This window comes from Mirounga leonina, unplaced genomic scaffold (assembly GCF_011800145.1).
Source record: "Mirounga leonina isolate KUSES-001 unplaced genomic scaffold, KU_Mleo_1.0 Mir_154, whole genome shotgun sequence".
Lineage (NCBI taxonomy): Eukaryota > Metazoa > Chordata > Mammalia > Carnivora > Phocidae > Mirounga > Mirounga leonina.
Window position 1 is genome coordinate 18336573 of NW_023270389.1, and position 16103 is coordinate 18352675.

Consider the following 16103-nt stretch of genomic DNA (forward strand, 5'->3'; position numbering starts at 1 on the left):
GTAAATAAAAAGGAAGCAAAGTTAAGTCTTGATATCCAATATTGTAGAATTCAGGCCCAAAATTATTAAATGGGAAAAAGAAAAACATTGTATAATGAGTGCTAAAGATTAAGACTTGCCAAGTTGCTTTAATGGCAACACTTTTCATAAAGCAGAAAATACAGGAAATATAGGTTAAAATAGTACAAGAAATGCAAATTAAAATATATTGATATATCACTTTGCAATTATGGAATTTGCCAAAATCCAAAAGTTTGACGACTTTGCCAAAGCTGTTGGCAAACTGGAAAGAAAACAGGCCCTCTGATATATTTCTGGTAGTCATGCAAAATGATGTAACTATAGAGAGAAATTTGGCAATAGTTAGCAATAATTGACTCAGCAATCCTACTTTTAAGAATCTATCCCAAAAAACACTGGCTAAAATATGCAAAAGTCTTCTTACTGTGGCTTTATTTGTAGTATTTGTAGCAACACAGATACCTACCTAATCAGGAAGAATAAACTATGTTGCATCTATACAGTAGAATACAGTGCAGCCGTAAGAAGTGAGAATGATTTAAAACATTTATTCATAATAATATTTTTAAAGTAACTAGTTAAGGGGTGCCTGGGTAGCTCAGTCATTAAGCATCTGCCTTCGTCTCAGGTCATGGTCCTAGGGTCCTGGGCTCGAGCCCCACATCGGGCTCCCTGCTCTGCAGGAAGCCTGCTTCTCCCTCTCCCACTCCCCCTGCTTGTGTTCCCTCTCCCGCTGTGTCTCTCTCTGTCAAATAAATAAATAAAATCTTTTTTTAAAAAAATAAAGTAACTAGTTAAGTTCATGATTATAATATTAAGACTAAAATGAAATTCTGGATGATTTGGCAGTTCTTAGATGATTCTATTTAGAAAATATATCTGAATATCCAAGTTTAACGCCTAGCATTCACGTTTTCTACAGATTCCTGTAGATAGAAGGAAGCTTAACTGCCTATTCTTTAAAATAATATCTAATCTTTTCTTCAATTCATTAATGTATTAAATTCAAAATATGGGTTCAATTGATTTATTGGAAATTAGTTTTGCCTTCTGGGGATTCAAGAAAACCATTTAAATATGTGAAGATATCATCTTCACTATCTCTTTTTGGATAGTAGTGAATTTTCTTATTACTGGAGGTGCCCAACATGAATTGAAAAATTATACATCATTGAGCAGAAGAGATAATTAGATCACTAGAATGGACTCTTGCACTGAATTATGAGGTGCTGGAAGAAAGAAAAATATAGAATTAATTATTATAGTTTAGATGTAAGTGTGCCAACTTTTAGTGCCAAATAGATTTGGGTTTTAATACTGGCTTCTATTTAGTAACTGAATGATCTTGAACTGTATAACTTGACTCAGTTTCCTTTCATGTAACATGAGCAGAGTATTCCTCAAAGAGTAGCTAGATGCATGAAAAGGATAATATCTGTAAAGGATTTAGAATATGACTGGACTACAGTAAGAATTCAAAAGTTGTTGCCATGGTATTATTCTTTTATTTAACTCAATTCCTTAAAATTTATAATAAAACAACTCATTCCATATCTACATATCTGTAGTAATTTTAGTTATTTTGTCTTATTTGTGATGAACAGAAGCCTCCTTTTCTATTTCTTTTATAAATGCATGAACCCTCATCCTACCATCTGTATCCACAAATGGTGAGTAAATATCTCTCAAAATAGCTTTAAATATTATATCTCTCTATATGTCTTCACCCTTCAGGTGAAAATTCTTTAGTGGGACCTCAGTTGAGTCATATATCACACAAAAAGAAAGGAGTAGCATAATCTTTTTTTTAAAAAAAAGCAAATTAAGGGTGCCTGGGTGGCTCAGTTGGTTAAGTGACTGCCTTCAGCTCAGGTCATGATCCTGGAGTCCTGGGATCGAGTCCCGCATCGGGCTCCCTGCTCAGCGGGGAGTCTGCTTCTCCCTCCGACCCTCCCCCCTTTCATGCTCTCTCTCCCTCAGTCTCTCTCTCTCAAATAAATAAATAAAATCTTTAAAAAAATAAGAATAAAAAAAATAAAAAGCAAATTAAATTTAAAAAAAAAAGCAAATTAAAATATTTTATTTAAGAATATTTTGTAGACGTTAAGCTGTCCTGTGATAATTTGGAAAATGACACATAACAAGAGCTAGGGATTACTATTTCAGAGTGGTCCTATGTTACGATATGAATAATAAATGCTAATATAGGGCGCCTGGGTGACTCAGTTGGTTAAGCGACTGCCTTCGGCTCAGGTCATGATCCTGGAGTCCCGGGATCGAGTCCCGCATTGGGCTCCCTGCTCGGCAGGGAGTCTGCTTCTCCCTCTGACCCTCCTCCCTCTCATGTTCTCTGTCTCTCATTCTCTCTGTCTCAAATAAATAAATAAAATCAATCAATCAATCAATCAATAAATAAATGCTAATATAGGTTTAAGCAATCAAAGATGTCCATAGAGAAATGATGGCCCATAATCACCAGCATGAGTAAGAACAGCTTCCATTCTCTATCTAGTGGAGATTTAAAAAAATATTTCCTTTGTTTTTCAGAGTCCACATTTGTTTGTAAGGTACAGGTAAATGTGTTTTCTTCCTTCTATCCTGAGAGCAAATATATATTATAGACAACAGAAAAAAATCAAAGGAAAAAATACTGTAAATCTTTATACACATGTATGAACAGGTTTACAGTTCATTCTTTGTTGTTGTTGTTTTAACTTGAAGGAGATATGATATAATAAGAGAAAGGAAAATGTGAGTTTCGGAGCCAGGTGTTTGTGAAGGTAAATCCTGACAGCTCATAGTCCTCTAACTTAAGGACTGTGGGGCTTTGGTAAAGTTACAGTCGCCCTTAGCATTTCCATCTCTAAAAGAGAAGCAATATCCTACTCTCATCTGCTTGAAAAGACTAAGCAATATAATTTATCCATAGAACCTGGTAGATCACATATAATATGTACAATAAATGTTGGTTTTCTCTCTTTTCCCTTTTTTTTTTTTTTTAATTTAGGGCCTAACAGTAAATGAGGAGTTTTTAAATTTTTACAAGTTAGCATTTCATAGATATTAAATTTCACCACAGGAACCTGGACTTAGTCAAAATTGTCTTCTAGTGGATCTTATAATCAAGATCCATGCGATGATTAAAGATAGCAGTTGGTTATTCTTTCCAATAAACTGATAAAGAGAAACCACTCATAAGTTGCTCATGGTTCTTTTCTACAGTTGAACATTAACCCATGTATGCTAAAGCTTTCCCTATAGTGAAGCACGTGAGGCAGTCTAGATTACGGAAATTGTTCTTATGAATACCTTGTTTTAAACCCTTATTTACAACAAACTAGACAACTATGTGATGTAAGCTGAGTAGTTTATGCTAAATTTCAAGTGTTATAAATCATGGATTGTTAAATACCTGAGATATTTTGACAAGGCTACTCAATCTTCATTGGAAATAAGTCTATTTCGTTCCTCTAAAAAATCTGTTTTTTTAAATTATATATAACTACCATTTTTTTAAAGTTTTTATTTATTTATTTGACAGAGAGAGAGATAGCGAGAGCAGGAACACAAGCAGGGGGAGTGGGAAAGGGAGTAGCAGCTTTCCCCGCAGAGCAGGGAGCCCAATGTGGGGTTCATCCCAGGACCCTGGGATCATGACCTGAGCTGACCTGAGCCCAAGACAGATGCTTAACCACGGAGCCCGCCCCTTTAACTACCATGTTTTTGTGATGCTTATGGTCTTTATAGTCTTTGAAACTTTTACAGTCAGCTTTAAGAAAAAAAGAATGCAAAAAAAAAAAAAAAGAAGAAAGCATTCTTTAGTTGTAACTCTCAAGTATTCAATTATAAAAGGTCATCAGAATTCTACATAAATAACACACAATATTCAGATTTAAAAACTGAGATATTATTCAATCAACTAAAAATTTGTGTTCAAATGTCATTTTTATTCCTATTTTTTAAACCAGCTGTAGCTCATAAGCATGACATGAGTATCAAAGGACATCCACACATTTTGTAAAAACTAAATGTGATTCTGAAAACGATTCAACATTCTGAGTTTGTTAGAAAGTAAAAAGGATTAATGACTGTGGATATAAAAAGATGCGATTATTTCACACAGAAATCATGCAGCTGTGTCTTTTACAACTAAAATACTGCGGGTGTTTATGGACATTAAAAGCACATATTGAAGGATGCTTTCAGAGAGAATGCAAAACAGAAGACAATAAAACAACAACAAAAAACCAATCATGACTTTAATGTTATCCTATGATCGGTTCATAAGAAGCGATTAGGTACATTTGATATGCTGTTGACCTCATTGTAATTAACTTTTCTGTCCTGATTTTCAAATCATCTATGTTATGTTCATGAGGAAGAAAAATTTTAAAGAAATTTTGTACTATTGTATTTTCCTTGGATTTTCTCAACTTGCATTCTCATATATACAGTTATTGAGGATAAAGGGAATGCTCTCAAAAGGTTAGAACAAGTTAAAAAACAATGGATAATAGAATGAATAAAAGAATCCTACGGATAAATCAATAATGATGATGTGGCAGATTGCATTAATTTTTGCAATTACTTTCGGCACAATCATGGATGCAAATATGCATACATAGATTAATGGTCCATTGTAAAGAACTATAAACAGTTCATGAGTGATTTCCTTTAACTTGGTATGGGAAAGGATAACACTTGGGTCGGTGGAATACATGAAAGCCAGTATGCCATGATCTAGTACAAGGTTTGAGCAGCACTGCAAAGTTAAACAAATTCTTTAGCTTTTTCCCTCTGCGAGAAGGACAGCATGTTTCAAAGAGAACCTTCTTCAACTTGATTCTTGGAACGAAGAGACACCCAGAGCAGAACACAGAGGATCCACAATCAAAGCATATTAGTTGTTTTGTTTTTTATTTCTTTACTGTGATGAAAATAGCTCTTACAGATTGACTGTATTTTATGTTATCATTGCTCTGCCCTTGGGTTAGTCTACCAACCTATAATGTATACCATTCCACCCAGACAAAAACAAAACAAAACAAACAAACAAAACAACTGTACATTTATGGTAGATGTCTTCCTGGTCATTCAACTTCCTTACACTGGAAGATCTTATTTTGAATGTCCTTTTTGCTTTTGTGTGAGTTTTACTTATAAAGAACTGCTATTTGAGTAGAAATCTTTCTCATAGGACGAACCAATGCAAACATAGCTTAAATGTAATTGTTCATAGGTTTTACTTTTGATGTATGTTTTAACCCCAAAACGTTACCCTATTTGTTGATAATGAGAGATCACATTATTCCTTGTGTTAAAGTCTTATAATATTTTGGGTATAGCAGCTCTTTTGAAATTATATTTCAGGTTTTACAGTGTACTTTGCTCTCACTACTGATGATTGTCCTTTCTTCACTTAACATGTTAAAAGGTAACATCCTGATGATATTTCTCCACCAATATAGTGTTGTAGAAAAAAACAGACAGTGTTTTAGAAACAAACAGACATAAAAAAAAAAATCGATCTGAGAAAACTAGGCTTCTGACAAGAAGCAGAGCCAAATATCTAAAGGCAGTAAAAACAGACATGTTGGCTTAACACCAATTGGCATCTGCAAGATATTATGGGAAGGAAATAACTAGTCTTAGAGAGCTTCGACAAAGAAATGTAATATGTTTTGCAAAACACTCCAAATGAAAGCATCAGACTTTTGGATTATTAACAGTTATCCACCCAAAAAGTCTGAAAAATTTTTAAACAAAATTGCCCAGCTACCATAATGTTCTCTATAAAGCAATGACATGAAAAAAGAGGAACTGGAAATAAATAGTTCCCATGTCAGATGAAACTGAATCTACCTCGAGTGAAGCACAATTAAGTTACTTACCTCTCTTTTGGAGTTGTTTACAATGTTATAATGAACATTTTTGTTATGCATGTTACAGACTCCTGCTATTATTTTGGTAAGATTAATTTTCAGAAGTGAGATTTCTCAAACAGTTAAGAACACTCTACATTTATATAGATACTCTAAATGGAACTGTTCAACCTTAATGTTCATATAAATCACCCAGAGATCTTGTTAACATGTAGATTCTGATTCATTAATCTGAGATGGAATCTGAGATTCTGAAGTTCTAACGAGCTCCAAGGTAATGCTGATGCTACTAGATCATGAATCACACTTGAGTAATGAGTCTCTAAACCACAGTAAAACTTATTACCAATTTAAATGTATGTATTTGTCAGTCACCTGTGTGTTCCCTTAAGGAAGGTGTTGGGTCTTTGCACTGTTAGAGGTAACTCAGTACATGTTTGTCGAACAATGGACAGATGATTTATCTACCTTATCAAAGTGCTATAAGTAAGAAAACCATATAACCAAATGTATAAAATACTAAAACTTAACATTTATCTTTTGATTTAGTTGCCAGGAATGTCATTATTAAGATCCATCAACATAGCAATTTTAATCCCAATTTCTTTTGTGTTATGTTTATGACTATTTACAGAAATGGTTTCAAATCATTTGAGTAGATAACTGCCTTAAAAACCATTAAAATTTAATTAACAATATTATTTTAGTTTCCATTTTTTGAAAATTTTCTTTGCCAGAAAAACACTAGAAATAAAGATAGAGGGAAAAAGAGAGATGAGAGATAGATTGAGACAGAGATAGAAAGAGACAGAGACAGAGAGGAATGGATATAACTAACCTTATGTAGTATATCTTTAGTTTTAAAAACCAATATGGCAATTTTTTCCCCTCTTCAATACCATTATTTTAATGATACCCTGCGATGAAGCTTCAGAAAAGATTTCATTTTCTTGCTTTCAGTTCTTTTTCTTAAAACAGAATATGCATTCTAATAGAGGAAATAGTTCCATGCATTTTTAGTGAGTATTTCTATTTGCATATGGTTTTAGCAGATTTGCTTCTTTAATTATGTTACAGTTATACTAAAATAAAAGGAATTTGTATTTCCTATGAAGAGACCAAATGAAAATGAGAAACACAACCACTAATCAATTTTGAAAGAAGGTGGTGTATGACATAGAATTAAAACTATCTGTGGACACTTAATACAGAGTGTAATTTACATAGACAAAAGTGAGAATTGAGTATTTCTGAAATAAAATAAGGATATTTAGAATCTTACACTCATAGGGATGTAAGACAATTTTTAAAAATCGAATTGCTGTTCTATCTATAGTGTATCTTATTGCTTGACTTCTGACCTCTGTTATTCTTGAAAGATACACATGCAAACAGTATGTGGTAAAATTTGCAAGCTATTAAACTACTTTGCAGCTATAGTGACTTATACACTAAGTGGTTTTGAGGTAGTATTCATTATTTTCTATGCTAGTAAGTTAATGCTACTCTGGACATCATCTATTTTTCCATTCTAATAATGAAAATATTTTCTTTCTATAAACAAAATTTAATATCTGATGAAATGCTTAAGTTGAACAATGTGGTAACAAGATACATTCTCATAAGCACTTTCAGGGAAAAAAATTAAAAACACACATATTAAAAAAAAAGTAACTATTTCCACTAAAATTTAAATTATGACTTTTAAAACTGTGCATTCAAAACCCCTGGTTAAATAGGACTTGTTTTAATGCTGCTGAGAGTGAAAAATATTTTCTTAAAGTTGCAAACGAACAAATCTTAATATATTATCTATTTGTTCCTAGAATGAATTTTGGTTTGATTTTTTAAAATATCTCTGCTGGAGCACCTTGGGGGCTCAGTTGGTGAAGCATCTGCTTTCAGCTCAGGTCATGATCCCAGGGTCCTGGGATCCAGCCCCACATCCAGCTCCCTACTCAGGAGGGAGTCTGCTTCTCCCTCTCCTTCTGTTGCTCTCCCTGCTTGTGCTTGCTCTCTCTTTCTCTGTCGAATGAATAAATAAAATCTTAAAAAATAATAATAAATAAAATAAAATATCTCTATCAAGAAAAGAGTACTTTTTCCTGCACTCCTCTCCATGGGAAGGTATTCTGTCCAAACAATCCTTGTCCCTGCATTCTTGACTCTGCCAACAGAAGTACAGTGAGTTAACAGAAAGGCTGGTGTAGGAATGGGACTGACATGTAACCCCGCTGCTTCCTCTTCTTCTTCAAGATGTGCCTGTCAGGAGAGACCACAAGCTCTGGTCTGTTCTTCACTGTGTTGGGCTGTAGAGAGCCTAGGTTGATATGGGAGCCACACATATGCTCGTGTGACCGTGGGTGGCTCAGGGCTATAATCATGACTGTTTGGACAATCTGTGTAATACTAGAGATGAGAGTCAGGCATCATTTAAAATTATTATAAATATTTTGTTACAACATTTTAAAAATTTTAAGTGAATTTTTTTGGGCTGCATCTTCCTTAGTCTTTCTGTCTTTTTCAATTGATCCAGAACCTAGGTTTGGTGTTTTATGGTGGGCACCCTCCCTCTCCCCAGTCAACTCAGCGGTTTTAAGCTCTTTTTATTTTTTTCCTGTTCACTTGTGTTTTGTTGTTGTTGTTGTTCTATATTCAGTACACAGAGACACTTTTATTCCAGTATTTGTCATATATTGTATTATAATGAAATATATTATAAAAATAGTCATGAAATATATTCCATAGTTAGAAATCAATATATCTCAGTAGTGCAATCTTTTTCAAGATTGATTCCTCATATTGAGCAGCTTATTTTAGATATTTAAACAGTGATGGAGTTTAGATATCATTATCCAAACAGAAGCAAGCTGAATTACTATATTGATAAATAGTCTGGAAGCTATAAAATGAAATAAGTGTGGAAAATGATATATATTGAAGAAGGTTTTTTACAATTTATTTTTCCCTAAAGGGAGATAATTCAATCACTGGCTTTATCTATCATAAAATATCCCGTTAAAGGCTTCAAGTATGCTATCCAAAGTTTTATGTCTAAGTCAATAATATGATGTAGTAAATAACTCAGGGAAAAAAGACATTTTTTATTTATTTCTTTTTCATCGCTTTTTTACACAACTCATTTTTTAAAATGTTTAAATTTAGTTGAAGATCTGGTTATTTAAGAAACAAGAAATAACTGGCCTTTTGTTTTAAATGTTTGCTTATATACATGACATCCTCAGTGTGTTAATATTAGGGTTGTTACTTAGTTGGTTAAGGAGAGAGCAAGAGAGAGAATTAGCTCCAGTTAAATATCACAAATCTCATTTTTTTAAAAAATGGAATAATACAATTTCATGTTCAACCAGGTAAAACATATAAAGCGAAAATATACTTACAGCAACAACAAAAAAAAGGTTTAGTGTAATTACAACAGCAATATTTTTAAAATTGCCTGAAATCAACCTGGTGTACATTTTAATTGCAAATAGTTATATCCTTAAGCTACTTAAATAATTTCATGCATTTTAGTTAACTTATTAACATCACCCAGCAGAGATTCCTGAAAGAAACTATAAGTAACATTTAGAGGAAAAAAAAAAAAGAATTCTAATAGAAAATACCAGGAACATTAAATTCAAGGAATATTCAAAGGGTAGAAGGCTAGGGAGCCTGGAAATTCCATGTCTTCCCCTGCCCCACCCCCACCCACTCCATGTTTTGCCTTTAAGGACATGCTTGAACAAGACTTTTAAATAATTGAATTTTGAGAGAACATATTACTATCATTGAATAATCAACCTGAAGAAATGATTTAATCCCACAAAAGATTTTTAGACCACGTTTATACAGACAAAAAACATACACAATAAAAACTAATCTGAAGGCCAACATGTAGCATCTACAATGCCAAAACAATGAAAACAAATCAAAAAGTTACCGCAATTTTAGTATAAGGAACAAAAATGTCCACAAAAATCATCTGTACTTTTTATCTGTTCTGCCTTTCCTCTGTCACTTGCTTCCTTTCTTATTTGGAGAATGTATTTTATGTTCTGAAATTCTGGGTATTATACATTGTTGACACAAATGTGATGAAGCCTAATATGAGTACAAGACCACTGAACTTTTTAAAAGAAGTTATAGTAATAAAAAAAAAAAGAAGTTATAGTAATAATTTAACTTTCACTTTTACTTCAGACTTTATTGCATTAATAATCATTGACCTTACTAACCCATACAGACACAGCTTTCAGAGACTCAGTTTTTATAATTATTGGGGTATTTTATAATTTTTTTCTATACACACTACTGTAATAGCAATAACATAAATTCTTTGAATGTTTAAATTATGCCACACATTGTGCCAAGACTATCTTCCTGTATGTACATTAATCTTCCCATGACCCTACCACACATATATTACTCTCCGACTTTCTCCTAAAAGAAACTAACAGAGAAGTTACTTAACATTTTAAAAATGTCACAATTGAATAAAATAAAACTTAAAAAATTCACAATTGGTTAAAAAAAGAAGGGGAGTCAATTTTCAATACCAGGCTGGTCCCTTTATCTTATTATTTTAGTATTATTCACTTATGGAAGACAGAGATCATGTGTTTTCCTGGCTGACTTTGTCTGCCTAAATCATCCACGTTTTCCACCTTTAATTCCTTAAGGTTATTTGGCCGACTTATATTTCCACATTGTGTCCAGAAATCTCCTTTTCCAACCTCTCCATGCCTTGTTCACCTGTTCTTGCTTGCATCCTCCTTCTCTCCAATTCTGTATCTTTATTTGTTTAACTGACTGTTTTGGCTCTTTGGATTCAGTTTTCATTTAGTCTTCTTCTTGAATTGATCTCAGTTATCTTCTGTGTATATCATACTTTTGACATCTGTTTAGTGAACTTGAACATCTCAGACTCTAAACAAAGTTGTAGTCTCATTTATTCATTTAACAAATATTTAATGAGAACCTATTGTGTGCCAGGCACTTATAACTATGGGGGTAAACTGTGACAAATACAGGCAAGTTTCCTGTTTTCAAAAAAATATGCAGAAATGACAGATAATAAGCCAAGAAACTAATAAATAAAATATTTCACATAAAAAAATACAATGAAGAACACAAAGAAGATCATGGAATAGTAGAGACTATTGGTGGACTACTGGGTACTATTCCTGGTAGCATGGACAGGAAAGCCCTCTATGGAAAGTAACATTTAAGCAGAAAAATTGTCCCGAAGGTCATTGTGGCTGAAAAATAGAGCATGATGAGAGGAGAGAAAAGTTGAGGTCTGTGGTGAAAGCCAGTATCAGACCCTTCATGTAGTGCATTATAAACCATAGCAAGACATTTGGATTTTATGTTAAGTGGCTAGTTACAGGTTTTAATTGACACACGGAATGATTTGACCTGATCCAAGTTTTAAAAAGATCTGTGAGAAGCATGGACCTCAGGCATATTCTGGAGAGAAACGTGATGGTGACTTGGTCTAGGGATGTCCGGGTAGAAGTCAGAAAGGCTTGACATGGGATATATTTTGGGAGAAAAAAAGGACTGGCATGACTTACTGACAGACTGGACTGGCAGCTACAGGAAAGAAAAGACTCATCTTCTAAGGTAGGAAAAATGAAGAACCAGTGGCCTTTCATACCACCGCACCATTGGTGTGAATCAGTCTGTCCGGATTCAGAAAACTTACTGAGGAACAGACAAGGAAGCAGAGAATCACTGTTTTCATATCCAATTATATTCAGTGCTCTTCATTATAGGAAAGAGTAACATCCTTTTCTAAATAAAATGGATGGACATTATTTAAAGTCTTACACAAAACTAAATACATGGAATTCTGGGATATTTTTAAGTTTTAGGAAAATCCTATTTTCCCTATTACGTTACCTCCCCAAATATCATCTAAGTGTATTCAAAATGCTGAATTATATATCACCATGATAAAACACATATTAATGGTATTAAAACCACAGATTTCTTATTTTTTACAAATTTATAAATTGAAGAAGTGACATTATTAATCTCTACTTTTACATTACACATCATAATTGGTATTTATTTATCATTCTCTCTATATCATATATGAACCACAATGAGAAATACTAAAATAGTGCTAACAAACGTAATTTTAGATCTTCAACATTTACTTCGGGAAACTTTTCCTGTTCTCTGTAACCAGAAGTGACGACTTCCACTTGTGCCTGACTGCTTATTATTTATTTTTTAAACAGAATTTGGCACATCCCCTTGCATTAGAGAGTGCAGCAGCTATGACTGTATTTAATGCATGCCGTTATACTGTACATTGCCTTCAGGCAGGAACTAAGTAATAACCAGCTACCTTCCCATTGTGAATACCATAGAAGGCATTTAGTAATAACTCAGTGAATGCACTGAATAAATGAATGAACTCTAGAATTATTCAAACTGAAGCTATCTGGATTAATCAACACATTTTCCCCTGACTTTCACAGTTTTATGCACAAGTACACATAGGCATAAATATTTTCAAAGAGTCGTACCTCCCAAAGTAGCCGATAGCAAGAAATGGGTCCCATATTTCTTGATAAGGTTTTCTGTGATTTGCTGAAGGGTAGGTCGACGTCCCAAAAGTCTTATGTTGCGGAAGAATTCAGGAGCAAGAGGCAATGGGGAGCCAAGGAAATTTCTTCTCTCAACTGCAAGGTTATTTACTTTCCAGCGCCCAAACTCCCTGAAAAGCAAATTTATTTTTATTCATACGTACATAATCTATCTGAGTGTTTTCATTTGAAAAGTTCACTTGGTAGTTTCACTGGGGTCACCCCATTACAAAGAGTCTGGCCTGTAATAATATGTCACGTGCCATGAGTAGGAGAAGCAACATTTATAATTTATGTAACTGGAGTGAATATTCTGAAACCGAATCATATACAAGAAAAAATAAGCCACTTAAAAGAAACAGCTTCCACTGTTTTTTTATTTTTTTCTCCCAAGGAAAGATACGCTCATAAACATGATTTTGTTATGCATAGAACATGAAGGTAGGGCTATTTAAAAAAATCACTAAGGTAATATTTTATTATTTTGTAAGGGAAATTGTAAAAAAGATAATGAATTTATTTTCATAATTCTAAGGATTCCTTTCTCTATTTATTTTAGAGTAGGACCTTATAAAATTTCAAGACTATTATAGAGCTGTAGGAGAATTAAAAAAAAAAAAAAAACATGATCAAAAGACAAACATTTTTTTACAGTAATTATTGTTTACAACATATTTTGAAACCTAAATTCAACTCCATTAGCAATTTCTCAAGATGCAAATGACTTTTCAGGTGAATTTGGCCAAACGGAAATGGAAGATATAGTTGTAAACGATTTATACATTTAAACAAAGATTTTTACATTTATATTGAGTTAAAATCCACCTAATGAGATACTTTAGCCAAGAACTATGGTGAACTGGATTCTCTGATTAACTGTACAGATTTTTACTGATGAGTGGTCTGATAAAAATCTCAAATACCTTCCACAGGGAAGAATTCCATCTGCCAGGCCTAATACTCCCAGGTGTTTTATTTAACTTAATTACTATCTAGCAAATAAAATATTGAATAAATATTGTATAAATATGTGCCATATTTATGTATATTTTTCCTCCAAAAAATGCCTGCAGTGCACCAACGAAAAGTGAATGATAAAAGGATACATCAGTGAACCAGACCAATACTGCCCATGTCCAAATGGAGCTCACATTCTAGAGAAAGTTTTAAAAATAAATAAAACACAGACATTAACTTAAATTTTAAACAAATGTCCGAGTATTATAAGTGCTGAGAGCTACCACAGAGAGCCTGCTGTGATAAGCCATAGAGCTGTGGGCAGTGGGGCCCTGTTTTACTTTCAGTGACCAGAGAAGGCAACTCTGGAGAGGTGATATTTAATATTTAGGCAGTCTCTGAAGGGAAAAAAAAAAGTTGCTAAAGGAGGGGAAGCAGGGAAAAGATTTACACAGAATAATGAAGAATAGTAAATACTTGCAGGACAAAGAGGTATATCTTTGACAGAGCTTCTAACTAGGAATATTTCGCTCATGTGACAAATATTTGGCAGCCCAAAAATCCACTCAGTCTTTTGGAAATTAATTATAAGATAAGGCTCACTCAGGGATCTAGGGAAGTCTTCAGCCTGAGAATAAGTCAAGTTAGTGTTTCTTTCATTGAGAAACTCTTGCCATCTCCTCCATAAATCAGCTGATCTAAACAGTTTTGTTCTACTGATGGTTCTCAAACTTCATCACCTACTAGAGTCACCTGGAAACTCCACCCCAGAGCTTTCTGATTCATTAGGTCTGAAGTGGGATCCAGAGGCTGCACTTTTAACAAGCAGCGCTAATGCTGCTATTCAGAAAAAAGCTATTAATTAGGTAATTTGACATATTGTCTTTAAAATTTTCACAAAGTGCTCTATTTTCAGTAAATGTAGGGTTTTTAGAGATCATATGCTGGATTTATTAATTCATGTTTCCTCAGAAGAGAGTTTGGATGTCTTTTATCTTTCAAAACTTGGGTTGATATTAACAAATTTTTATGTCTTTTCCTTTTATAAAAAATTTACCTGAATTAATTGCACATGTATTATATATATATATATATGTATAGTGTATAACACATTATATATATCTATAATATATAACACATTATATTTTATATATATAATACATTACACACAACATATTCACATATATAGCTATATGTAAATTATTATAATTACATGTAAATATTTATATTATAATTCATTATATATTACATATAATGAATTATAATTACATATATTATATACATATACATATAATTACACACATAATGTATACATATAATTACATATTACATTATGTGTAATATGATATATATAACATATAATAATGTAAGTATAATATACTTATTTTATATAATATATGTAAGTATATATTCAAATTTGTGAAGAAGAGTGTTTAAATAAAACATTTAAGTTTTAATATTTTGTGATATATCTCAAGGTATATAATCATATAATGCTTGCAAAAAGTTATTTATTAAACCATGATCTAAATAATAGTTACTCAATTCCAAACTTTAAAGCCTTCTCAAATACGTACTTTTTTTATTTGCTGAAAAACGTTTATAATTTTGTCAAGGAGTGACATAACTTGAACCTAAAATTGTGGTGTATCTTTTTCAATGATTTAAAGTGCTAAATTTATAAACTCATATGCATGTATTCATAACGTGGGTTACTAAGTGAATTAACTGGACTTTAACCAAGAAGATTGATTCAATTGTGATATTGTTCATACCATATAAACTCTTTTTAAATGACTAGGTATCTCATACTAGATGACTGTGGGTAAATACAATTCTAGTGAAATTCTAGTCTTTCTTATCTTTTTAACAATTAGTCGCTAAACAAATAAAAACCCATGATCTATTCTGACCTGACTTAGTACTTTCTTTGTTCCTCTTAAATTTGACAAAAAAATAGATATAATATGAAAGAGCTATAGCAAACTTGTGTCATTTTCTGAAATCAGTTTTTAACACTAATTTATAAGAAAATGTATTAATTGTTCACTATTATTATCATTACCAGAAATCTTCTAGCCTTGTAGATGAATGTAAGAAAAGCCCTTACCGCAAGAGCTCAAAGATTATATTTAGCAAGATAAAATGTAAATGAATAAATTTCAATTCAAAGACTTTAAAATATTTTTATGTGCAAAAATACAACTGTGCAGTACTTTATTTAACATAATTCCTCTACCCAATTTATCACTATCCTTTAATGTAAGTATATTAATCTAACTTAATTTGAATATGTTTTCTCTTCCCCTAGATTCACATACCATGGAAAGCTATGCAGAGCCTAAGACTGTGGACAACTCTCCAGGAAGCTTTCTTCAGTTGCCAAGTGCTTTTTATTACCTCAGTCTGTAAACCCTGATGAAGTTTATAATCTCAGTTTACCTTCCACATTTCGTTGGACAAAACACTTTGCCATCCCATCTGATTATCTTCTCTGTCACATAACAACCAAAAATAAAGGACAACTCTTTGGGAGTATCATTAAACTAAGACTAATACTAAGACAAATTAGCTAAATGACCAACCAATCTAATTAATTAATTTAAAAAAAAAACCCATTATAGTTAGTAATTATAGCAAA

At 32.6% G+C, this 16103-nt stretch overlaps 1 protein-coding gene across 2 annotated transcripts in view; it reads right to left on the reverse strand.

The window, feature by feature from the left end:
- Positions 1-16103, reverse strand: part of BRINP3 (BMP/retinoic acid inducible neural specific 3) — a 353858-nt gene that overhangs the window by 185803 nt on the left and 151952 nt on the right. Inside the window, exon 2 of one of the 2 annotated variants that reach the window (XM_035010134.1) lies at positions 12446-12636. The exons of the other annotated variant lie outside the window; for it this stretch is intronic. Coding sequence (XP_034866025.1) covers positions 12446-12636 — 191 coding nt within the window. The remainder of the gene's footprint in view (positions 1-12445; positions 12637-16103) is intronic. 2 annotated transcript variants of the gene reach the window in all.